At 53.2% G+C, this 27,043-nt stretch overlaps 2 protein-coding genes across 2 annotated transcripts; one reads left to right on the forward strand and one right to left on the reverse strand.

The window, feature by feature from the left end:
* The first annotated feature begins 2 nt into the window (after nt 1-2).
* Nucleotides 3-6,581, forward strand: cars2 (cysteinyl-tRNA synthetase 2, mitochondrial). Its single transcript, XM_056431362.1, is given in 11 exon segments — nt 3-355; nt 449-578; nt 1,400-1,533; nt 1,718-1,785; nt 1,863-1,929; nt 3,211-3,349; nt 3,788-3,911; nt 4,005-4,103; nt 5,901-5,956; nt 5,958-6,102; nt 6,161-6,581. Coding segments are annotated over 11 exon segments (1,305 nt in total). The 5' UTR covers nt 3-129; the 3' UTR covers nt 6,278-6,581.
* On the reverse strand, nt 6,455-26,617 carry LOC130204551 (DDRGK domain-containing protein 1-like). Its single transcript, XM_056431363.1, is given in 8 exon segments — nt 6,455-6,898; nt 7,370-7,475; nt 7,872-7,910; nt 12,057-12,173; nt 12,230-12,331; nt 20,085-20,203; nt 21,753-21,905; nt 26,336-26,617. Coding segments are annotated over 8 exon segments (885 nt in total). The 5' UTR covers nt 26,424-26,617; the 3' UTR covers nt 6,455-6,737.
* Between the last annotated feature and the right edge of the window lie 426 nt (nt 26,618-27,043).

Below are 27,043 nucleotides of genomic sequence, written 5' to 3' on the forward strand. Positions count from 1 at the left end.
AGACCAGTTGATCAGATGATCAGTTGATCGGTCCATGGTTTTTAGTTCGAAGAGCGATGAGGAGAGAGTCTCTCAAGTATAAAACAAGACAAGACATGACGAGAGAAGCCAAGCAGGGAAGGGAAGATCATGGGGAGGAGAGGGAGAGAAAATGCGACCGCCTCCGAAGAGAGCCAAGAGCACCTGGTGTCACACCTGCTGGCCCCTTGTCATGGTTACCTGGTGTCACACCTGTTGGCCCCTTGTCATGGTTACCTGGTGGTCCTTGTTGCAGGTGACGTGTACTTTGACATCCGGTCCATTGGGGATCGATACGGCCGGTTTGTGGGCGCTGTGGATCTTCAGCTAGAACCTGGTAAGGGTTCCTTCCTCTGGCCCATGTTCTCCGTGTTCTCCGTGTTCTCCGTGTTCCTGCTCAGCTTCACTGATGCCCCCCCTTGTTCTCCAGCCGACTCAGGGAAGCGAGACTGGAGGGACTTCGCTCTCTGGAAGAGGGCCAAGCCTCGGGAACCGGCCTGGGGGTCTCCGTGGGGCCGAGGGAGGCCGGGCTGGCACATCGAATGCTCCACCATCGCCAGGTTAGGAGGTTCTACTGGTTAGGAGGTTCTACTGGTTGTTAGGAGGTTCTACTAGTTAGGAGGTTCTACTGCTGGTTAGGAGGTTCTACTGGTTAAGAGGTTCTACTTGTTAGGAGGTTCTACTGCTGGTTAGGAGGTTCTACTGGTTAAGAGGTTCTACTTGTTAGGAGGTTCTACTGCTGGTTAGGAGACTCTGGTGTTTCTAGATGTTCTTCAGACTCTGTGGGTTCTATAGATGTTCTTCAGACTCTGTGGGTTCTCTATATGTTCTTCAGACTCTGTGGGTTCTCGAGATGTTCTTCAGACTCTGTGGGTTCTCGAGATGTTCTTCAGACTCTGTGGGTTCTCTAGATGTTCTTCAGACTCTGTTGGTTCTCTAGATGTTCTTCAGACTCTGTGGGTTCTCGAGATGTTCTTCAGACTCTGTGGGTTCTCTAGATGTTCTTCAGACTCTGTGTGTTCTCGAGATGTTCTTCAGACTCTGTGGGTTCTCTAGATGTTCTTCAGACTCTGTGGGTTCTCTAGATGTTCTTCAGACTCTGTGGGTTCTCTCGATGTTCTTCAGACTCTGTGGGTTCTCTAGATGTTCTTCAGACTCTTGGTTCTCTAGATGTTCTTCAGACTCTGTGGGTTCTCTAGATGTTCTTCAGACTCTGTGGGTTCTCTCGATGTTCTTAAGACTCTGTGGGTTCTCTAGATGTTCTTCAGACTCTGTGGGTTCTCTAGATGTTCTTCAGACTCTGTGGGTTCTCTCGATGTTCTTCAGACTCTGTGGGTTCTCTAGATGCTCTTCAGACTCTGTGGGTTCTCTGGTGTTCCAGCTCCATGTTTGGCAGTCAGCTGGACATCCACTCTGGAGGTGTTGACCTGGCCTTCCCTCACCATGAGAACGAGGTGGCTCAGAGTGAAGCCTACCACCAGTGTGGACAATGGGCCAACTACTTCCTCCACTCAGGTAACTCCGAGCTCACTTCCTGTTCCTGACCATCAGAGGCTGTACCATGCGCTCCACGACCACGCTGACCCGGGAGGTCCATACATCTCCGTACATCCCACAGTTAGAGACCTTCATTGTGAAGGACACCACATGCCACGCCCCTGGTTCTGGTTCTGTGCACCTGATTGTTTGTTGTGTTTAGGCCACTTACACCTCAAAGGGAGCGCCGAGAAAATGTCCAAATCTTTGAAGAACTTCGTCACCATCAAGGTAAAGCCATCCCCCATGATGCATCACTGTAGCATCGTAGTCCGTGAACCTGATCCAGTCTGTGTGTGACCCTCCAGGACTTCCTGAAGTCGTTCTCCGCCAACGAGTTCCGGATGTTTTGTCTGTTGACCAAATACAGATCAGGTGGGAAAGTGTTTCTGATTGATTATTATATTTATTATGGTTCAGACGGTTCTCAAAACATCGGCATTAAAATGACACCGTAAACCATAAATATAACAAGTTTAAAGCTCGTATCCCCACCGGATAGACAGTCTGGTTTACCTTCATTGCATCAGAGGTTTAGTCTGGTTTACCTTCATTGCATCAGAGGTTTAGTCTGGTTTACCTTCATTGCATCAGAGGTTTAATCTGGTTTACCTTCATTGCATCAGAGGTTTAGTCTGGTTTACCTTCATTGCATCAGGTTTAGTTTGGTTTAGCTTCATCAGAGGTTTAGTCTGGTTTAGCTTCATCAGAGGTTTAGTCTGGTTTAGCTTCATCAGAGGTTTAGTCTGGTTTAGCTTCATCAGAGGTTTAGTCTGGTTTACCCTCATTGCATCAGAGGTTTAGTCTGGTTTACCCTCATTGCATCAGAGGTTTAGTCTGGTTTACCCTCATTGCATCAGAGGTTTAGTCTGGTTTACCCTCATTGCATCAGAGGTTTAGTCTGGTTTAGCTTAATCAGAGGTTTAGTCTGGGCCATCTCATTGCATCAGAGGTTTAGTCTGGTTTACCCTCATTGCATCAGAGGTTTAGTCTGGTTTACCCTCATTGCATCAGAGGTTTAGTCTGGTTTAGCTTAATCAGAGGTTTAGTCTGGTTTACCCTCATTGCATCAGAGGTTTAGTCTGGTTTACCTTCATTGCATCAGAGGTTTAGTCTGGTTTACCTTCATTGCATCAGAGGTTTAGTCTGGCTTTACCTTCATTGCATCAGAGGTTTAGTCTGGTTTAGCCAGAGGTTTAGGCTGGTTTACCCTCATTGCATCAGAGGTTTAGTCTGGTTTACCCTCATTGCATCAGAGGTTTAGTCTGGTTTAGCTTCATCAGAGGTTTAGTCTGGTTTACCCTCATTGCATCAGAGGTTTAGTCTGGTTTACCTTCATTGCATCAGAGGTTTAGTCTGGTTTAGCCTGGTTTACCCTCATTGCATCAGAGGTTTAGTCTGGTTTAGCCTGGTTTACCCTCATTGCATCAGAGGTTTAGTCTGGTTTACCCTCATTGCATCAGAGGTTTAGTCTGGTTTACCCTCATTGCATCAGAGGTTTAGTCTGGTTTACCTTCATTGCATCAGAGGTTTAGTCTGGTTTACCTTCATTGCATCAGAGGTTTAGTCTGGTTTAGCCTGGTTTACCCTCATTGCATCAGAGGTTTAGGCTGGTTTACCCTTAGCCTGGTTTACCCTCATCGCGTGTCTCCTCAGCTGTGGACTACAGTGACGGCAGCATGCTGGAGGCCCGCTCCTCTCTGAGGACCATCTCCAGCTTCGTCCACGACGCCACGGCCTACATGAAGGGGCAGCTGCAGGGCCCCCCGGTGCAGGAGGCTCTTCTGTGGGAGAGGTAGGATGCACCTCGACCGTCACCGTGTGGGCAGTAGCAGTGAAGCCCCTGGTGTCGTTGCTGAGGGTCTCCACGGCGACTCATCGGGCGTTCAGACTGCGTTGGGAGAACACGGTGGTGTGCGTCTGCATCGATGTTCACAGCTGGAGCTCAACGCCGTCGTTTTGTCAACTCGACACTTAAACAAGGTCACAGTCTTGAAAACAAGGTCACACAGTTTGAGTTTGTCGTTGCTCAACGGGGTCGAGACCGGAGAACAAGAACACCTGCTGACCCTCTATCTCCAGAGGGCAGCAGGGCCCAGCAGCACTGATGCCCACCTGCTTTAGAACCTGAGGAGACGACAGTGAAGGTCCCTCCAGGGCCACTCAAGCAGCAGCAGGTGTCTGAAGCCTCCACATGTACCCTGAAGATGAGTGGAATGTGTTCTTGTCTCAGGTTGGCCGAGGGTAAATCCAGCGTGGTGAAAGCTCTGGCAGACGACTTCGATACCCCGAGAGCCATCGGCGCCGTGATGAATCTGGTTCACCACGGAAACCGCCAACTGCAGCCCGTTTCCAAGGTAACGCACTGTGACAGCTGACCGAAGGGTTCGGTGATGACCGGTCTTACCGGACCACATGTCATCCTGGTCTCACCTGAGGTGTGTGTCCAGGGGGAGGGGGGGTCCCGGAGCCCCGCCGTGTTCGGAGCCATCGTCAGCTACCTCCGGGATGTCCTGGACGTGTTCGGGATCGACCTGCTGCCCACCGAGGTCAGCTGGAGACCGGGTCCAGAGGACTCGTCTAGACTAGTGGGCGGTGTCGTCCTCTTCCTCTGGTCCAGAGGACTCGCTGGATCTAGACTAGTGGGTGGTGTCGTCCTCTTCCTCTGGATCTAGACTAGTGGGCGGTGTAGTCCTCTGGATCGACTAGTGGGTGGTGTCGCCCTCTTGCCTGGTCCAGAGGACTCGCTGGATCTAGACTAGTGAGTGTGTCGCCCTCTCTGGATCTAGACTAGTGGGTGTGTAGTCCTCTTCCTCTGGATCTAGACTAGTGGGCGGTGTCGTCCTCTTCCTCTGGATCTAGACTAGTGGGTGGTGTTGTCCTCTTCCTCTGGATCTAGACTAGTGGGCGGTGTCGTCCTCTTCCTCTGGATCTAAACTAGTGGGCGGTGTCGTCCTCTTCCTCTGGATCTAGACTAGTGGGCGGTGTCGTCCTCTTCCTCTGGATCTAGACTAGTGGGTGGTGTTGTCCTCTTCCTCTGGATCTAGACTAGTGGGCGGTGTCGTCCTCTTCCTCCGGATCTAGACTAGTGGGCGGTGTCGCTCTTCCTCTGGATCTAAACTAGTGGGCGGTGTCGTCCTCTTCCTCTGGATCTAGACTAGTGGGTGGTGTAGTCCTCTTCCTCTGGATCTAGACTAGTGGGCGGTGTCGTCCTCTTCCTCTGGATCTAAACTAGTGGGCGGTGTAGTCCTCTAACTCTGGATCTAGACTAGTGGGTGGTGTAGTCCTGCCCCTGACTAGTGGGTGGTGTAGTCCTCTTCCTCTGGATCTAGACTAGTGGGTGGTGTCATCCTCTTCCTCTGGATCTAAACTAGTGGGCGGTGTAGTCCTCTAACTCTGGATCTAGACTAGTATGTGTCGCCCCTCTTCCTCTGGATCTAGACTAGTGGGCGGTGTCGTCCTCTTCCTCTGGATCTAGACTAGTGGGTGGTGTAGTCCTCTTCCTCTGGATCTAGACTAGTGGGCTGTGTCGCCCTTCCTCTGATCTAGACCAGTGGGGCGGTGTCAGTCCTCTTCCTCTGGATCTAGACTAGTATGTGTCGTCCTCTTCCTCCGGATCTAGGCTAGTGGGCGGTGTCGTCCTCTTCCTCTGGATCTAAACTAGTGGGCGGTAATCCTTCCTCTGGATCTAGACTGTGGGTGGTGTAGTCCCTCCTCCGGATCTAGACTAGTGGGCGGTGTCGTCCTCTTCCTCTGGATCTAAACTAGTGGGCGGTGTCGTCCTCTTCCTCTGGATCTAGACTAGTGGGTGGTGTAGTCCTCTTCCTCTGGATCTAGACTAGTGGGCGGTGTCGTCCTCTTCCTCTGGATCTAAACTAGTGGGCGGTGTAGTCCTCTAACTCTGGATCTAGACTAGTGGGTGGTGTAGTCCTCTTCCTCTGGATCTAGACTAGTGGGTGGTGTAGTCCTCTTCCTCTGGATCTAGACTAGTGGGTGGTGTCATCCTCTTCCTCTGGATCTAAACTAGTGGGCGGTGTAGTCCTCTAACTCTGGATCTAGACTAGTGGGCGGTGTCGTCCTCTTCCTCTGGATCTAGACTAGTGGGTGGTGTAGTCCTCTTCCTCTGGATCTAGACTAGTGGGCGGTGTCGTCCTCTTCCTCTGGATCTAGACTAGTGGGCGGTGTCGTCCTCTTCCTCTGGATCTAGACTAGTGCGTGGTGTAGTCCTCTTCCTCTGGATCTAGACTAGTGGGTGGTGTAGTCCTCTTCCTCTGGATCTAGACTAGTGGGCGGTGTCGTCCTCTTCCTCTGGTCTCCTGCCTGACTCGGTGTCCCCTGTGCTCCAGGAGCCTGCTGTGGGGCCCCGTGGTGGAGGTCTGGAGGCTGTTGTGGAGCAGCTGACTGTCTAGGAATGAGAGTTCTGACCTCGCCTGGCCTCAGGAGGGCCCGACCCCCAACAGACCTGGTCTCCACCCGGAGAGAGCGCCTCTCCTCGGAGCCTGTGACCGCCTCAGGGAGGACCTGGCCCCCCTGGGTGTTCTGATCAAGGTACGCTGGTCTCTCCCAGGTAGAGGCGGAGGATAGAAACCATGTTCTCGTCTTCCAGGATAGAGGAGCCACCTCGACATGGGAGCTAACGCACAGCAGGCAGAGTCCGAGGGACGGGGACCAGGACGGAGACCAGGACGGAGACCAGGACGGGGACCAGGAGCCCTCCAGCTGAAGAGCAGACTGCCTCCCGGTGTCAGGACTCAGACTGCAGGTCTTCAGTTCTACTAACTGTACGGGGAAACCTCAGACCCACTGCCTCCAGGTGGAGGCTCTTCAGGTCCTGATGCTCCCATGTTTACGGTGTCCAGTTGAGTAAAGTCTGGTCAGTCGATCTGAGACTCAGACACCAGCCGAGCAAAGACTTTTATTTAGATCCAACAGACGTCACAATGTGACGTTATTTACAGTAAGATGGTGTTGACCTCTTTAATGTTGGTGTGCAGTAACGACGCAGTAAACAACAACAACAACACTGAGTCGGTTTGTTAATGTCAGAGTATTTACTGCACGATCCACCTGGAGGACCAGGACGTCTCCTGATGTCCACAAGAGACATCACTGTGCAGACCGGTCTGGGGTCCCTCAGGCGGCGACGAGGGGGTCCTGCTGTGTCAGGGGTCCCTCGGCGTCCCTCAGGCGGGGCCCAGGCCCTCGGGCAGCAGGTTGATGAGGGAGTTGCTGGCCTGAGCCAGGTCCGTGATGGACACCCGGCCCCGCTGCCTCATGAAGCGGGCCACGGAGTCCAGCTCCTCCTGGGTGATGGAGATGAACTTCCCCCGGTCGTCAATCACTCCTGGAGACAGGCGGTTGTTATGGCAACGTGTTACAGGAGAGAGGACCTCTACACACGACAGGCGGTTGCTATGGCAACGTGTTACAGGAGAGAGGACCTCTACACACGACAGAGCACATCAGAACTAGAAGATGATGCCATGGAGCCCAAGATACTGATCCCCTTCCATCAGGACCAGGACCTCACGGGCCACCAGGACCTCACGGGCCATCAGGGCCATCAGGACCTCACGGGCCACCAGGACCTCACGGGCCACCAGGACCTCACGGGCCATCAGGACCAGGACCTCACGCCAGCTGTAGTCGGGTTCCTCAACAAAGACCAGGACCCCCACAGACTCCCCCCCCCATCCCGTTCATCTTGAGGTCTGATGGTGCCCCGTGGCTCTGCAGCGGTTCCACTTCCTCCGAGTACCGGACGAGCAAGGCATCTCTTCAGAGCCGACTCCAGGGCCAGACCCGGTCCACTGACCTGTGAGGGATCCGTCAGCCAGCAGGTCCTGCAGCCTGTCGATGGCGTCCTGAGTCCTCAGGCCGAAGTGAGAGGCCAGGTCCTCCAGGAGGACCACCTTGGAGCTCTGCAGGACACAGGGGCACGTGAGGAGACCAGCCTCAGGGCCACAGGGGCCCTCAGACCCGGGGCCCTCAGGGGCACGTGAGGAGACCAGCCTCAGGGCCACAGGGGCCCTCAGACCCGGGGCCCTCAGGGGCACGTGAGGAGACCAGCCTCAGGGCCACAGGGGCCCTCAGGGCTGGAGAGGTCAGCTCAGGGCCACAGGGGCCCTCAGACCCGGGGCCCTCAGGGACACGTGAGGAGACCAGCCTCAGGGCCACAGGGGCCCTCAGACCCGGGGCCCTCAGGGACACGTGAGGAGACCAGCCTCAGGGCCACAGGGGCCCTCAGACCCGGGGCCCTCAGGGGCACGTGAGGAGACCAGCCTCAGGGCCACAGGGGCCCTCAGGGGTCCTCTTACCTTGATGTGCTGGATGAAGTCCTGCAGCAGGTTCCGTGACTGAGGAACACACACACACGTTTAGACCACACACACGTTTAGACCACACACACACGTTTAGACCACACACACACACGTTTAGACCACACACACACACGTTTAGACCACACACACACACACACACGTTTAGACCACACACACACATCGCTAGACCACACACACACGCTAGACCACACACACACACGCTAGACCACACACACGCTTAGACCACACACGCCATTTAGACCACACACACACGTTTAGTCCACACACACGTTTAGACCACACACACGTTTAGACCACACACACACGCTAGACTACGTTATTACACGCTTAGACCACACACACACACACGCTTAGGACCACACACACACGCTTAGACCACACACACGCTTAGACCACACACACACGCTTAGGACCACACACACACACACGCTTAGACCACACACACGCTTAGGACCACACACACGCTTAGACCACACACACACGCTTAGACCACGGCGTTTGAATACACACGCTAGGACCACACACACGCTTGTACGTTTAGACCACACACACGCCTAGACCACACACACGCTTAGACCACACACACACGCTAGGACCTTTTGCATACACACGCTTAGACCACACACACGCTTAGACCACACACACACGCTAGGACCACACACACGCTTAGGACCACACACACACGCTTAGACCACACACGCTTAGACCACACACACGCGTTGACCACACACACGTTTAGACCACACACACACGTTTAGACCACACACACGTTTAGACCACACACACGTTTAGACCACACACACGTTTAGACCACACACACGTTTAGACCACACACACGTTGAATTCACACACACGTTTGAGCCACACACACACGTTTAGACCACACACACGTTTAGACCACACACACGTTTAGACCACACACGTTTAGACCACACACACACGTTTAGACCACACACACACGTTTAGACCACACACACACGTTTAGACCACACACACACGTTTAGACCACACACACGTTTAGACCACACACGTTTAGACCACACACACACGTTTAGACCACACACACGTTTAGACCACACACACGTTTAGACCACACACACACGTTTAGACCACACACACACGTTTAGACCACACACACACGTTTAGACCACACACACGTTTAGACCACACACACGTTTAGACCACACACACACGTTTAGACCACACACACACAGACCACACACACGTTTAGACCACACACACACGTTTAGACCACACACACGTTTAGACCACACACACGTTTAGACCACACACACGTTTAGACCACACACACGTTTAGACCACACACATCATTTATAACGCTAGACCACACACACGCTTAGACCACACACACACGCTAGGACCACGCGTTTAGACACACACACGCTTAGACCACACACACACGTTTAGACCACACACATCATTAGGACACACACGCTAGGACCACACACACGTTTAGACCACACACACACGTTTAGGACCACACACCTGCTTAGACCACACACACACGCTTTAGACCACACACACATCGTTTAGACCACACACACACGCTTGGACCACACACACACGCTAGACCACATGCTTTAGACCACACACACGTTTAGACCACACACACGTTTAGACCACACACACGCTTAGGACCACAATACACACGCTTAGGACCACACAACACCTTAGAGAGACCATTAATAATACGCTAGAACCACACACATTTAGACCACACTGCGCTAGACCACCACACGCACCGTTTTAGACCACACACGCTTAGTTTAGACCACACACACACGCTTAGACCACACACACCGTTTGAGCCAGGACCACACACGTTTAATACGCAGGACCATACACATCGCTAGACCACACACATGCTAGACCACACACACACACGCTTAGGACCCACACAATAATAATAATGCTTAGACCACACACACACGTGCTTAGGACCACACACATCGCCTAGACCACACACAGCTTAGACCACACACGCTTCTAGACCACACACGCTAGACCACACACACGCTAGACCACACACACACGCTTAGGACCACACAATAATGCTGCTTAGACCACACACACACGCTTAGGACCACACACACGCTTAGACCACACACACACGTTTAGACCACATACACGCTTAGACCATTATTGTCATCGCTAGACCATTAATAGCTAATAATGCTTAGGACCAAGGCATCGCTTAGACCACACACACACGCTAGACCACACACACGCTAGACCACACACACGCTTAGACCACACACACGCTAGGACCACACACGCTTATAGACCACACACACACGCTAGACCACACACGCTTTTAGACCACACACACACGCTTAGACCACACACCTGCGTTTTAGACCACACCTGCGTTTAGACCACACACACCGTTTATTTTACACACGTTTAGACCACACACTGCGTTTAGACCACACCGTTTAGACCACTGCGTTTAGACCACACACGCTAGGACCACACACACACGCTTAGACCACACACACACGCTTAGACCACACCATTTGAGCCACACACCCATTTGAGCCACACACGTTTAGACCACACACACGCTAGGACCACACTGCGTTTAGACCACACACACGTTTAGACCACACACACGTTTAGACCACACACACGCTTAGTTTGGGCCACACACGCCGTTTAGACCACACACACACGCGTTGGAACCACACACACACATCGCATTTAGACCACACACACGCTTAGCGTTGACCACACACGCTTTTGGAGCCACACACACGCTAGACCATTATCAACGCTTAGACCACACACACCGCGTTTAGACCACTTAGGACCACACATGCACCACGTTTGGAGCCACACACGTTTTAGACCACCACACACACGCGGACCATTAATAATAACGCTAGGACCACACACGCTTAGACCAATAATAATAATGTTTGGGACCACACACACCTAATGTTTGAGACCCACACACACACGTTTAGACCACACACACTGCGTTTAGACCACACACACCGCGTTTAGACCACACACACCGTTCCACACACCACGTTTGGGCCACACACACACCTGCGTTTAGACCCACACACACTGCGTTTAGACCACACACACGCTTAGACCACACACGCGTTTGGACCACATACACGCCACCACACACGCGACCCACACACACGCTTAGACCATACACACGGCGCAGACCACACACACATCGCCAGACCACACATCGCTGTAGGGACCCACACGCATTTGAGCCACTACTAATACGTTTAGCTAGGACCACACACACGCGTTTAGACCCCACCGCGTTTAGACCACACCTGCGTTTAGACCACACCGTTTGGGCCACACTGGTTTCCAGACCACACCTGCGTTCAGACCACACACACACGTTTAGACCACACACACGTTTAGACCACACACACGTTTAGACCACACACGTTTAGACCACACACACGTTTAGACCACACACACAGACCACTGCGTTTAGACCACACACCGTTTAGACCACACACCGTTTAGACCACACACGTTTAAGCCACACTGCGTTTAGACCACACACGTTTGGACCACCACGCGTTTGAATACGCACGCGTTTAGACCCGCACACGCGTTTGAACCACACGCTTAGGACCAATATACACACATCGCTAGTTTGAATACACACGCGTTGAACACACTGCGTTAGACCACACACACAATGCTTAGACTACACACGCTAGGACCACACACGCTGACCACACACACACAGAGACCTGTCCTCCTGTGAGCTGTCTTCCTGGTCCGGGCGCGATGACATGAGGCTCAGCTCAGGTACCCTCCTCTCACGTACCGGGTCCTGCTCCTTCACTCGGAGTCAGTCTCCTGGAGGAGCCAGAGTCAGCACCCTCCCCAGAGGGGAGAGTCATTATCCTACCTGTCTCTGCTCCAGCTGTCTCCCTCTGGTCCTCATGGCGGCTCTCCTGCTCTCGGAGCTCCTGCATCCTCTTCCTCTCCTCCCTCTCCTCCAGCTCCGCCTGAGGAAACATCACGACACCATGAGGAGGGATGGGCATCGAGAACCGGTTCTGTTTTAGACCCCACCCAGTAACTACCAGCTGACCAGCACAGCATTTTGAACCACACTACGTTTTGAATACACTGCGTTGAATACACACAGACCTGGTCTCCGGTGAGCTGCTCCTCACCGCCCTGGTCTCGATGAAGGGGCCTTCAGCCCGAGTACTCCTCCTCCTCACGCCGGTCCTGCTCCTCCTTCGCCCGGAGCTCGTCCTCCTCCTGGAGACAGAGTCAGCACCTCCTCCCTCAGAGGGGGAGGAGTCAGCTGGTCCTACCTGTCTCTGCTCCAGCTGTCTCTCCCTCTGGTCCTCATGGCGGCTCTCCTGCTCTCGGAGCTCCTGCATCCTCTTCCTCTCCTCCCTCTCCTCCAGCTCCGCCTGAGAGTATCCGCGACACCATGAGGAGGATGCGTATCCCGAAACCCGGTTCTGTTTTAGAACGGTTGATATTTCGATTGTTGGGATGAGTCAGCCATTCTCTAAGGTTCTGTTAACGGTCCTCTTAGGCGTTATGATGCGTCAAACTTTAGTAGTTTTCTTCAGACTGCTACCTTAGCAACATGGCAACGAGCCCAAGAAGCCGCGTTCTAAAGTTTGGTTTTACCACCTACAACATGACAACGCTACGCCACTGTAACGTGTCAAACGCCTATTCAAGTCGTCAAGGAGGAAATACAACAAAGACAAAAACATTTGAACAGCTAGCGGAATGACAGGAGTGTGCTCGCTGCGCTGCAGCAGCTCTCGACACCGCTAACGTCGGCTTCATCTCCCTCCTCTGTCCACAGGTAAACTCCTCTCACAAGTGATCATGATCACAACCACCACTGGCAGAAGACATTTTGCCTTTATGTGGGATTGATCAATTGTCCGTTTGAAGCACACATTGAGCTCCGTCTGATTGGTCCCATGATCATCACTTTCACGCTTGAAAGTTTTGGAGAAATGGATCGTGAACCAGTAGCGGTTAATGACTTGAGGCGGTGTTAATGGTTATCACAACGTCACAAGTATCGTGTAAGGAACCTAGCTATTAAACTGAGCATATTGATTTTTAATCCATTATTAAATTCAGCATATAGCTTCTCTAAGCTTAGCTACAGAATCTTCAAAAAATAATCGCCAGCCCGTACCGTATACTTGAGGCAGAGGTAGTGTTCGCCCTCCTCTCATAATGTGGCTTCATGTCAGCTCTCAGCAATTCCAGCGATGTTGTTTTGTGCCATTTGTTTCATTGTGTAAACCAGCCACGATTTCACGATCTAAATAATCTCCATTGCCATCCCCATTTTTAGCTGATGAGTTCAAGTTCAGAGTCAGACCCTGCCCAGAGGTCGCCTGGGTCTCAGGTCCACAGCTACGCCCGTCTTGTCCACCTCCAGCCATCCTTTCTTCGAGGCAGGGGAAATGAAATGACCGAGGAGAGGATCATCGAATGTCACCGAGCAGTGACTCAGTTTGTGGTGAAAGGTTTGCACCCTTTTACTAAGGTAGATGCCCCAGATTTTCGGTAGGTTCATTTGAGGTCTGATGACACCAGTAGCTCCTAGAGGAGGTCTGATGACACCATGAGGTCCTAGAGGAGTCCATTGCACCAAGGAGGTCCTAGAGGAGGTCTGAGGACACCATGAGGTCCTAGAGGAGGTCTGAGGACACCATGAGGTCCTAGAGGAGGTCTGAGGACACCATGAGGTCCTAGAGGGAGGGCCACGACACCTGGCTGAGGTCCTAGAGGGTTCGAGGTCACCCATGAGGTCCTAGAGGAGGTCTGATGACACCATGAGGTCCTAGAGGAAGTCTGATGACACCATGAGGTCCTAGAGGAGGTCTGAAGGATGCACCATGAGGTCCTAGGAGGAGGTCTGAGGACACCCATGAGGTCCTAGAGGAGTAACGATGGACACCATGAGGTCCTAGGAGGAGGTCTGAGGACACCATGAGGTCCCAGAGGTGAGTTCGTGGGGTCTGAGGGGCCACCGCTGAGGGTCTAGAGGAGGTCAGTAACTGTGAGGGTCCTAGAGTCTGATGACATACCATGAGGTCTAGAGGTCTGAGGGACTGTGGTCCCTAGAGGTCGGGGCACCATGAGTCTAGAGGGTCTGAGGGACACCATGAGGTCCCTAGAGGAGAGTCTGATGACACCATGAGGTCCTAGAGGAGGTCTGCAGTGACACCATGAGGTCCTAGAGGAGGTCTGAGGTTCCTGGGTCCTAGAGGAGGTCAAGGGACACACCATGAGGTCCTAGAGGAGGTCTGATGACACCATGAGGTCCTAGAGGAGGCAACTATGACACCATGAGGTCCCCAGAGGAGGTCTGGGGACACCATGAGCTGGGGAGGTCTGAGGACTTCCTTGGGGTCCTAGGGTCTGATGACACCATGAGGTCCTAGAGAGGAGGTCTGTGATGACACCATGAGGTCCTAGGGGAGGTCTGTGGACACCATGTGGCTCTAGAGGAGGTCTGAGGACACCATGAGGTCCTAGAGGTCTGATGACACCAGTAGGTCCTAGAGGAGGTCTGAGGACACCATGAGGTCCTAGAGGAGGTCTGATGACACCATGAGGTCCTAGAGGAGGTCTGAGGACACCATGAGGTCCTAGAGGAGGTCTGATGACACCATGAGGTCCTAGAGGAGGTCTGATGACACCATGAGGTCCTAGAGGTCTGAAAGGACACCGCGGGTCCTAGGAGGTCTGATGACACATGAGGGTCCTGAAGGAGGTCTGATGACACCGCAGGGGTCCTAGAGTCGATGACACCATGAGTCCTAGGAGGTCTGAGGACACTGTGAGGTCCCTGGGGTCTGATGACACCATGAGGTCTAGGGAGGTCTGATGACATATGAGGTCTAGAGGAGGTCTGATGACACCATGAGGTCCTAGAGGGTCTGATGACACCATGAGGTCCTAGAGGAGGTTGAGGATACCCGAGGTCCAGAGGAGGTCTGATGACCATGAGGCCCTAGAGGAGGTCTGATATCACCATGAGGCTCTAGAGGAGGCCTGAGGACACCATGAGGTCCTATAGGGAGGAGGTCTGATGACACCATGAGGTCTCAGAGAGTCTGATGACACCGAGGTCCTAGAGGAAGTCTGATGACACCATGAGGTCCCTGGAGAGGTCTGATGACCATGAGGTCCTAGGAGGAGGTCTGAGGACACCATGAGGAGGTTCTAGAGGAGGTCTGAGGGACAGGGTCCTAGAGTCTGATGACACCATGAGGTCCTAGAGGGGTCTGGGGACACCAGTAGGTCTAGAGGAGGTCTGAGGACACCAGTAGATTTCAGAGGTCCTGATGACACCATGAGGTCTAGAGGTCTGATGACACCATGAGGGTCCTAGAGGAGTCTGATGACACCAGTAGGTCTAGAGGGAGGTCTGGGGACACCACTTGAGGTCCTAGAGGGAGGTCTGAGGACCATGAGGTCCTAGAGCGAGGTCTGGGGGACTTCGCAAGGTCCTAGAGGAGGGCCGAAGTGACACCATGAGGTCCTAGAGGTCTGAGGGGACACCATGGAGGTCTCTAGAGAGGAGGTCTGAGGACACCATGAGGTCCTAGAGGAGGTCTGATGACACCATGAGGTCCTAGAGGAGGTCTGATGACACCAGTAGGTCCTAGAGGAGGTCTGAGGACACCATGAGGTCATAGGAGAGTCTGAGGACACCATGAGGTCCTAGAGGAGGTCTGATGACACCATGAGGTCCTAGAGGAGGTCTGAGGACACCAGTAGGTCCTAGAGGAGGTCTGAGGACACCAGTAGGTCCTAGAGGAGGTCTGATGACACCATGAGGTCCTAGAGGAGGTCTGATGACACCATGAGGTCCTAGAGGAGGTCTGATGACACCAGTAGGTCCTAGAGGAGGTCTGAGGACACCATGAGGTCCTAGAGGAGGTCTGAGGACACCATGAGGTCCTAGAGGAGGTCTGAGGACACCATGAGGTCCTAGAGGAGGTCTGATGACACCATGAGGTCCCTAGAGGAGGTCTGATGACACCATGAGGTCTAGAGAGTCAAGGGTCTGGGTCTGAGGACACCATGAGGGGAATCTCTAGAGGGTCTGATGACACCATGAGGTCCCTGGGAAGTCCGAGACACTGGGGGTCCTAGAGGAGGTCTGATGACACCAGGGTCTGGGAGGTCAGGGACACCATGAGGTCCTAGAGGTCTGGGGTCACCATGAGGTCCATAGAGGAGGTCTGATGACACCATGAGGTCCTAGAGGAGGTCTGAGTCTGATGTCTGATTGACACCAGTGGGTCCTAGGAGGTCTGAGGACACCACAAGGAGGTCCTGTAGAGGAGGTCTGAGGACACCATGAGGTCCCTAGGAGGAGGTCTGATGACACCATGAGGTCCTAGAGGGAGGTCTGAGGGACACCATGAGGGGTCCTAGAGGAGGTCTGATGACACCAGTAGGTCTAGAGGAGGTCTGATGACTATGAGGTCTAGAGGAGGGTCTGAGGGGACACCATGAGAAGTTGGGAGGTCTGATGACACCATGAGGTCCCTAGGAGGGTCTGAGGACACCATGAGGGAGGCTCTAGAGGAGGTCTGTTTAACTGCAGGGTCTAGAGGAGGTCTGAGGACACCATGAGGTCCTAGAGAGGTCTGATGACACCATGGTCCTGGGGAGGAGATGCAGTGACACTGGTAGGTCCCTGAGGAGGTCTGAGGACACCATGGTCCCTAGGAGGTCTGAGGACACCATGGGGTCTAGACGAGGTCTGTTTTCATGGTCTAGGAGGTCTGATGACACCATGAGGTCTAGAGGAGGTCTCGAGACACAAGGGTCCCTGGGGGTCTGAGACACCATGAGCTCTGGGGTCTGATGACACCCATGAGGCTCTAGGAGGTCTGAGGACTACGCAGGGTCTGAGGTCTGATGACACCATGAGGTCCTGGGAGTCTGGGGACACCATGAGGATCCTGGGGAGGTCTGGTGACTACATGAGGTCCTAGAGGAGGTCTGAGTTCATAGGGCTCTAGAGGTCTGATGACTCATGAGGTCCTAGAGGAGGTCTGGGGCACCATGAGGGTCCTGGGAGGTCTGAGGTCACCATGAGGTCATGGGGATCAGTGGCTCATGAGACCCAGGAGGTCTGAGGTCCTACGAGGTCCTTTCGTGGGAGGTGCAGGACTTACGAGGTCCTGGGGGATCGATGACACCCACGAGGTCTGGGAGGTCTGATGACACCACAGGGGTCCTGAGGAGGTCTGATGACGCAATGGGTCCTAGAGGTCTGATGGCTGTGAGGGTCTAGAGGAGGTCTGGGGGACACTGTGAGGTCCTAGAGGAGGTCTGCTGACACCATGGTCCTGAGGTCTGGGGACATATGAGGCTCTGAGGGTCACCAGTGACACCGCTGAGGTCCTGAGGGAGGTCTGAGGTCACCATGAGGTCATAGAGGAGGTCTGATGACACCATGAGGTCCTAGAGGAGGTCTGAGGTCACCACGAGGTCCTAGAGGAGGTCTGAGGACACCACGAGGTCCTAGAGGAGGTCTGATGACACCACGAGGTCCTAGAGGAGGTTCACGACACCACGAGGTCCTAGAGGAGGTCTGATGACACCATGAGGCTCTAGAGAGTCCTGATGACACCATGAGTCCTAGAGAGTCTGAGGACACCATGAGATTCTAGAGGAGGTCTGAGGTCACAGGGTCCTAGAGGAGGTCTGATGACACCATGAGGTCCTAGAGGAGGTCTGAGGACACCATGAGGTCCTAGAGGAGGTCTGATGACACCATGAGTCCCTAGAGGGTCTGGGGACACCAGTAGGTCTGGGAGGGTCTGGTGACACTGTGAGGTCCTAGAGGAGGTCTGATGACACCAGTGAGGTCCTAGAGGTCTGAGGACTTTATGAGGTCTAGAGGAGGTCTGTTGTTATAGGTCCCCACAGGAGGTCAGATGACACCATGAGGTCCTAGAGGAGGTCTGATGACACCATGAGGTCTAGGAGTCTGATGGCACAGTAGGTCTAGAGGAGGTCTGGGGACGCAGTGGGTCTAGAGGAGGTCTGAGGACACCATGAGGTCCTAGAGGAGGTCTGAGGACACCATGAGGCTCTAGAGGAGGTCTGAGGACACCATGAGGTCCTAGAGGAGGTCTGAGGACACCATGAGAGGAGGTCTCTAGAGGAGGTCTGAGGCTTCATGAGTCATAGAGAGGTCTGACAGACACCAAGGAGGTCCTAGAGGAGGTCTGAGGACAATGAGGTCCTAGAGGAGCCTGATGACACCACATGAGGTCCTAGAGGAGGTCTGAGGACACCATGAGGTCCTAGGGGAGGAGGTCTGAGGACACCATGCGAGGTCCTAGAGGGAGGTCTGATGACACCAGTAGCTCCTAGAGGAGGTCTGATGACACCATGAGGTCCTAGAGGAGGTCTGAGGACACCATGAGGTCCTAGAGGAGGTCTGAGGACACCATGAGGTCTGGGAGGTCTGATGACACCATGACGTCTCAGGGGGTCAGGGACACCATGAGGTCCTAGAGGAGGTCTGGGGACACCATGAGGTCTAGAGGGAGGACACCAGGGGTCAGTCTCATGAGGTCATGAGGTCTGATGACACCATGAGGTCCAAGAGGAGGTCTGTGGACACCATGAGGTCCTAGAGCTGGTCTGACGACACCATGAGGTCCTAGAGTCAGGCCTGAGACCCCAAGGAGGTCCTAGAGGAGGTCTGATGACACCATGAGGGTCCTGGGATGTCTGAGGGACACTAGAGCGAGGGTCCTGGGGAGATCTGAGACACCCAGAGGCTCTTAGTCTAGAGGAGGTCTGTGACACCGAGGTCTAGAGGAGACCTGGGGTGATGAGCCCCTGCAAGGTCTAGAGGAGGTCTGAGGACATGAGGTCCTACACCTAGAGGAGGTCTGAGGACACCATGAGGTCCTAGAGGGAGGTCTGAGGTCTGGTGACACCACGGTCCTGGGGAGGTCATAGAGTGACTTACCGCCAGGCTCAAGTGCGAGACTGCAGGGTCCCATGAGGTCTAGAGGTCTGATGGCACCAGGGTCCAGAGGAGGCCAGGTCGAATGACCATGAGGTCCTAGAGGAGGTCTGATGACACCATGAGGTCCTGGGAGGTCTGATGACACCATGAGGTCCTAGAGGAGGTCCTAGAGGAGGTCTGAGGACACCATGCGAGGTCCCTAGAGGAGGGTTTGATGACCCCATGAGGGAGGTCCTAGGAGGTCTGATGACACCATGAGGTCTAGAGGAGGTCTGATGAGGAGGTCCTAGAGTGAGTCTGATGACTGGGACCATGAGGTCCTCCTAGAGGTCTATTGGTCACACCACGAGGTCCTGAGGCTCAGAGGAGGTCTGATGAGCACCATGAGGTCCTAGGAGGTCTGAGGGTCAGGTCCTATGACACCCTAGAGAGGAGGTCTGATGACACCACGAGGTCCTAGAGGAGGTCTGATGACACCACGAGGTCCTAGAGGAGGTCTGATGACACCATGAGGCTCTAGAGGAGGTCTGAGGACAGGTCCATGAGGAGAGTCTGAGGACACAATGAGAGGTCCTAGAGGGGGTCTGACCACACCCATGAGGTCCTAGAGGGCTCTGGGGTGATGACACCATGAGGGTCCTAGAGGGAGGTCTGAGAGATCTGAGACTCTAGAGGTCTCAGAGGTCTGTCTGGACACTATGAGGTCCCATGAGGCTAGAGGGAGGCCTGAGGACTCTGATGCCATGAGGCTCTAGAGAGGTCTGGGGACTGCAAGGGTCTAGAGGAGACACCATGATTCCCTGAGGTCCTACCATGAGGAGTCCCTACCATGAGGTCTGATGAGGTCTGAGGACACCATGGAGGTCTAAGGAGGTTAGAGGAGGTCTGAGGACACCATGGTCCCACAGGAGAGAGTCTGAGGGATGACACCATGAGGTCCTAGAGGTCTGAGGACTACCGAGGTCTAGGGAGGTCTCGAGAGACACCATGAGTCCATACACATCTAGAGGAGGTCTGATCACATTCCATGAGGTCTAGGCCTCTAGAGGAGGTCTGAGGACACGCATGAGGTCCTAGAGGAGGTCTGAGTGGGGTTCACCATGAGGTCCTAGAGGACCTTCTGAGTTCACATGAGATTCACTCCTCCTCACCATGAGGTCTCTTCATCACGCTCACCTCCTCTGGGCACTGGCTTGTTTCTCCTCCATCTTCTTCTGCTTCTTGGCTCCAACCTTCACAGTGGGCGTGAGGTCCTGCTCCTCCTCCTCCTCCTCTCCTCTTTCTGAGGACACTGGAATCAACTTAATGCTCCTCTGGAATGGGGCCTCAGCTAAGACGGCTCGGCTCTTCACATTCTGGACTTCATGTGATGCGTCCTAGAGCAGAGGTCTGGCTCTTCACCATGAGGACTTCACCTAGGAGGAGGTCTGAGAGGACACCAGCGGTTCCTGGCCTACCCCATGTGTTCACATGCGTATGTTGCTACACCACAGAGGCGTCTAGAGGAGGTCTCACATGAGGTCTATTCACATGCGTATTCAGGTGTTCACTGATCTTGATGTTGCTACATGACAGCGCGATGTTCACATGTTGCGTGACACCATGAGTGTCGTATATATCCTAGAGGAGGGTCTGACACACCATTCATGTGTTCACGTGCGTGGAGCGTGTTGAGGACACCATGGAGGTGCGTAGAGGAGGTTCGCAGCGTGTCCAGAGGAGGTCTGTGTTCATGTACGTGCGTGTGAGGTGCCATACGATCTCCAGCGCCATGTCCCTCTGGGCCTTTTTGGCTTGTTTCTCTCCATGACAATGTTCTTCTGCTTTTTGGCCCACATGTATGTTGCTACATGACGGAAACTGTTCTCATGTATCTTCATGTATGTTGCTACATGACCGAAACGTGTTCACAATGATGTGTCACATATGTTGGGCCATGACAGGCGATAGACGGCTCGGTTTCACTTATCTGACTTATGATGCGGTTCGATATCGTGAGGTTCACACGCAGTTTATTCACATGTATGTTGCTACGGAGTGACAGAGCCGCCGTGTTCACATGTGTGTTCACGGCGTGTTCACGCATGCAGTTTACATCATCGTACCAGGATGCGTGTTCAAATGTGTGCACCACACATGTTGCCACATGATAAGCTGCACTACGTGTTCACTTGTTCACAGGAAGAACCGTGTGACCGGAAAGCGCGTTCACATGCAAGAACACGCCTGTTCAGGGAAATGGAACAGATCACCCTAGTATATGTGACGAATGAACAATAGGAGATCTGCCATGTGATGTTGCTACAAGGATGAGCGTGATGCAATAAATGACACATTCAATGACATATGACATGTTCATGTATGAAGCGTCATGATGACAGAGCGTGTTCACATGTGTGTTCACATGTATGTTGCTACATGACAGAGCGTGTATGTTCACATGTATGTTGCTACATGACAGAGCGTGTTCACATGTATGTTCACATGTATGTTGCTACATGACAGAGCGTGTTCACATGTATGTTGCTACATGACAGAGCGTGTTCACATGTATGTTCACATGTATGTTGCTACATGACGGAGCGTGTTCACATGTATGTTCACATGTATGTTGCTACATGACAGAGCGTGTTCACATGTATGTTCACATGCGTGTTGCTACATGACGGAGCGTGTTCACATGTATGTTCACATGTATGTTGCTACATGACAGAGCGTGTTCACATGTATGTTGTTCACATGTATACATGACAGAGCGTGTTCACATGTATGTTCACATGCGTGTTGCTACATGACGGAGCGTGTTCACATGTATGTTGCTCCAGAGCGTGTTCACTGACCTGGCTCCAGGGCCCCTCTCTGCTGCCTGGAGGCCACCCCTGCAGCCAGGGTCCTCCTCCTGCGAGGCATCCCGGCTCCTCGCTCCTCTGCTGCCCGCTGAGGGGGCCCTGCTGCCCGGGTCACGGGCCTCCGCTGCTCCTCCTCTTCATCATCTGAGCATGAAGAGTCCACAGCGTGTCAGAGTCTATTACTAACCCTCCTCCTCCTCATCTTCATCATCATCTGAGCATGAAGAGTCCACAGCTTCAACACACTGAAGATTAACATGTTGACCTGGAACCAACTGATCTGATCACTGAGGCCCAAACGGAGCGAGACCTCCTGGTCCTCACCAAGACCACATGCTCCTCTCACAGGACTAGAACCAGGTCCAGAACAGTCCGTCACTAGAACCAGGTCCTCAACAGTCCGTCACTAGAACCAGGTCCTCAACAGTCCGTCACTAGAACCAGGTCCTCAACAGTCCGTCACTAGAACCAGGTCCAGAACAGTCAGTCACTAGAACCAGGTCCAGAACAGTCAGTCACTAGAACCAGGTCCTCAACAGTCCGTCACTAGAACCAGGTCCTCAACAGTCCGTCACTAGAACCAGGTCCAGAACAGTCCGTCACTAGAACCAGGTCCAGAACAGTCAGTCACTAGAACCAGGTCCTCAACAGTCCGTCACTAGAACCAGGTCCAGAACAGTCCGTCACTAGAACCAGGTCCAGAACAGTCCGTCACGAGAACCAGGTCCAGAACAGTCCGTCACGAGAACCAGGTCCAGAACAGTCAGTCACTAGAACCAGGTCCAGAACAGTCCGTCACTAGAACCAGGTCCAGAACAGTCCGTCACGAGAACCAGGTCCAGAACAGTCAGTCACTAGAACCAGGTCCAGAACAGTCCGTCACTAGAACCAGGTCCAGAACAGTCAGTCACTAGAACCAGGTCCAGAACAGTCAGTCACTAGAACCAGGTCCTCAACAGTCCGTCACTAGAACCAGGTCCAGAACAGTCCGTCACTAGAACCAGGTCCAGAACAGTCAGTCACTAGAACCAGGTCCTCAACAGTCCGTCACTAGAACCAGAACAGTCCGTCACTAGAACCAGGTACAGAACAGTCAGTCACTAGAACCAGGTCCAGAACAGTCAGTCACTAGAACCAGGTCCAGAACAGTCAGTCACTAGAACCAGGTCCAGAACAGTCTGTCACTAGAACCAGGTCCAGAACAGTCCGTCACTAGAACCAGGTCCTCAACAGTCCGTCACTAGAACCAGAACAGTCCGTCACTAGAACCAGGTCCAGAACAGTCCGTCACTAGAACCAGGTCCTCAACAGTCCGTCACTAGAACCAGAACAGTCCGTCACTAGAACCAGGTCCAGAACAGTCCGTCACTAGAACCAGAACAGTCCGTCACTAGAACCAGGTCCTCAACAGTCCGTCACTAGAACCAGAACAGTCCGTCACTAGAACCAGGTCCTCAACAGTCCGTCACTAGAACCAGAACAGTCCATCACTAGAACCAGGTCCAGAACAGTCCGTCACTAGAACCAGGTCCTCAACAGTCCGTCACTAGAACCAGAACAGTCCGTCACTAGAACCAGGTCCTCAACAGTCCGTCACTAGAACCAGGTCCAGAACAGTCAGTCACTAGAACCAGGTCCTCAACAGTCCGTCACTAGAACCAGGTCCAGAACAGTCAGTCACTAGAACCAGGTCCAGAACAGTCAGTCACTAGAACCAGGTCCAGAACAGTCCGTCACTAGAACCAGATCCTCAACAGTCCGTCACTAGAACCAGGTCCTCAACAGTCCGTCACTAGAACCAGGTACAGAACAGTCAGTCACTAGAACCAGGTCCAGAACAGTCAGTCACTAGAACCAGGTCCAGAACAGTCAGTCACTAGAACCAGGTCCTCAACAGTCCATCACTAGAACCAGGTCCTCAACAGTCCGTCACTAGAACCAGGTCCAGAACAGTCCGTCACTAGAACCAGGTCCAGAACAGTCCGTCACTAGAACCAGGTCCAGAACAGTCAGTCACTAGAACCAGGTCCAGAACAGTCAGTCACTAGAACCAGGTCCTCAACAGACCGTCACTAGAACCAGGTCCAGAACAGTCGGTCACTAGAACCAGGTCCAGAACAGTCCGTCACTAGAACCAGGTCCAGAACAGTCCGTCACTAGAACCAGGTCCAGGACAGTCAGTCACTAGAACCAGGTCCAGAACAGTCAGTCACTAGAACCAGGTCCAGAACAGTCCGTCACTAGAACCAGGTCCAGAACAGTCCGTCACTAGAACCAGGTCCAGAACAGTCCGTCACTAGAACCAGGTCCAGGACAGTCAGTCACTAGAACCAGGTCCAGAACAGTCAGTCACTAGAACCAGGTCCAGAACAGTCCGTCACTAGAACCAGGTCCAGAACAGTCGGTCACTAGAACCAGGTCCAGAACAGTCAGTCACTAGAACCAGGTCCAGAACAGTCAGTCACTAGAACCAGGTCCAGAACAGTCCGTCACTAGAACCAGGTCCAGAACAGTCCGTCACTAGAACCAGGTCCAGAACAGTCAGTCACTAGAACCAGGTCCTCAACAGTCCGTCACTAGAACCAGGTCCAGAACAGTCCGTCACTAGAACCAGGTCCAGAACAGTCCGTCACTAGAACCAGGTCCAGAACAGTCCGTCACGAGAACCAGGTCCAGAACAGTCAGTCACTAGAACCAGGTCCAGAACAGTCCGTCACTAGAACCAGGTCCAGAACAGTCAGTCACTAGAACCAGGTCCAGAACAGTCAGTCACTAGAACCAGGTCCTCAACAGTCCGTCACTAGAACCAGGTCCTCAACAGTCCGTCACTAGAACCAGGTCCAGAACAGTCCGTCACTAGAACCAGGTCCAGAACAGTCAGTCACTAGAACCAGGTCCTCAACAGTCCGTCACTAGAACCAGGTCCAGAACAGTCCGTCACTAGAACCAGGTCCAGAACAGTCCGTCACTAGAACCAGGTCCTCAACAGTCCGTCACTAGAACCAGGTCCAGAACAGTCCGTCACTAGAACCAGGTCCAGAACAGTCCGTCACGAGAACCAGGTCCAGAACAGTCCGTCACGAGAACCAGGTCCAGAACAGTCCGTCACTAGAACCAGGTCCAGAACAGTCAGTCACTAGAACCAGGTCCTCAACAGTCCGTCACTAGAACCAGGTACAGAACAGTCAGTCACTAGAACCAGGTCCAGAACAGTCAGTCACTAGAACCAGGTCCAGAACAGTCAGTCACTAGAACCAGGTCCAGAACAGTCAGTCACTAGAACCAGGTCCTCAACAGTCCGTCACTAGAACCAGGTCCAGAACAGTCCGTCACTAGAACCAGGTCCAGAACAGTCAGTCACTAGAACCAGGTCCTCAACAGTCCGTCACTAGAACCAGGTCCAGAACAGTCCGTCACTAGAACCAGGTCCAGAACAGTCCGTCACTAGAACCAGGTCCTCAACAGTCCGTCACTAGAACCAGGTCCAGAACAGTCAGTCACTAGAACCAGGTCCAGAACAGTCAGTCACTAGAACCAGGTCCAGAACAGTCCGTCACTAGAACCAGGTCCAGAACAGTCAGTCATTAGAACCAGGTCCAGAACAGTCAGTCACTAGAACCAGGTCCAGAACAGTCCGTCACTAGAACCAGGTCCTCAACAGTCCGTCACTAGAACCAGGTCCAGAACAGTCCGTCACTAGAACCAGGTCCAGAACAGTCCGTCACGAGAACCAGGTCCAGAACAGTCCGTCACTAGAACCAGGTCCAGAACAGTCCGTCACTAGAACCAGGTCCTCAACAGTCCATCACTAGAACCAGGTCCAGAACAGTCCGTCACTAGAACCAGGTCCAGAACAGTCAGTCACTAGAACCAGGTCCAGAACAGTCCGTCACTAGAACCAGGTCCTCAACAGTCCGTCACTAGAACCAGGTCCTCAACAGTCCGTCACTAGAACCAGGTCCAGAACAGTCAGTCACTAGAACCAGGTCCAGAACAGTCCGTCACTAGAACCAGGTCCTCAACAGTCCGTCACTAGAACCAGAACAGTCCGTCACTAGAACCAGGTCCAGAACAGTCAGTCACTAGAACCAGGTCCTCAACAGTCCGTCACTAGAACCAGAACAGTCAGTCACTAGAACCAGGTCCAGAACAGTCAGTCACTAGAACCAGGTCCAGAACAGTCCGTCACTAGAACCAGGTCCTCAACAGTCCGTCACTAGAACCAGGTCCTCAACAGTCCGTCACTAGAACCAGGTCCAGAACAGTCCGTCACTAGAACCAGGTCCAGAACAGTCTGTCAGACCACTAGGGGGCCTCGGGGTGCTGGTTCCGGGCCGGTTGGAGATCATAATGTCGCTTCACGTGACCCACTGCAGCTTCCGTAGTTCATGATGACTGACAGCTGAGCCAAACATCTCGAGGATAGTCAACGTGACAGCTTGAATACACGTGACGTCACACATGAGTTTGACAGCTTGAACACACGTGACGTCACACGTGAGTTTGACAGCTTGAATACACGTGACGTCACACGTGAGAGTAGCGTGAGCCGTGTAGCTAACGTTAGCTCTTACTTTGCTGTGCTCGTGTTCGCGCCCTCAGCCCGAGCGCGAGGAGCAGCACGAGGAGGGCGGCGGCGAGCAGGTACAGCTCCACGGCCATGAGGAGATAGCGGGTCCACTACCGGGTCCACTACCGGTACTGCCGGGTCCACGTCTGCGCTGAGATAAGACTACTGGGTCCACGTCTGTCTAGGGCTCCAGAGATTCTTCTTCTTCTGTATGGCGATGCCTCCTCTCTGCTCACTGCCGCCCCCTGCTGGACCGGAGGGTGAACCAGTGATCTATCATTTAAACCTCCTGTCACACTGCAGTACCGTTCCTCTCCACCAGGTGAATGCATCTCTTACTCCACTTCCTCTTCCGCCTCCCTTAACTATTTATCAATCAGCGTTCTCTGCCGTTTCTCAATTCAAAGTACACGAGTACAGACTTGTGTTCTTTTGGAGTCTGGTCTTGGGAGTCCAGACTCCGGAGGACGAGAGGACCGGAGGACGGTCTTTCTGGTCTTTCTGGTCTTTCTGGTCTTTCCGCGATTGGAACAGCAGCTTACTTGATGACGTCACCACATCAGCTGTTCTTGCTCATGAGTTTACTCCAATTATTCACTGTAAATTATTTTTTACAGTAAAACAAAATATAACAACCCTGCTTTATTATCCTTTAAATATAATTATTTTATTTTGAATTGCGTGTGATATATATATGTGTGTGTGTATATAC

Source organism: Pseudoliparis swirei, chromosome 14 (genome assembly GCF_029220125.1).
Source record: "Pseudoliparis swirei isolate HS2019 ecotype Mariana Trench chromosome 14, NWPU_hadal_v1, whole genome shotgun sequence".
In the NCBI taxonomy this organism is placed as follows: Eukaryota; Metazoa; Chordata; class Actinopteri; order Perciformes; family Liparidae; genus Pseudoliparis; species Pseudoliparis swirei.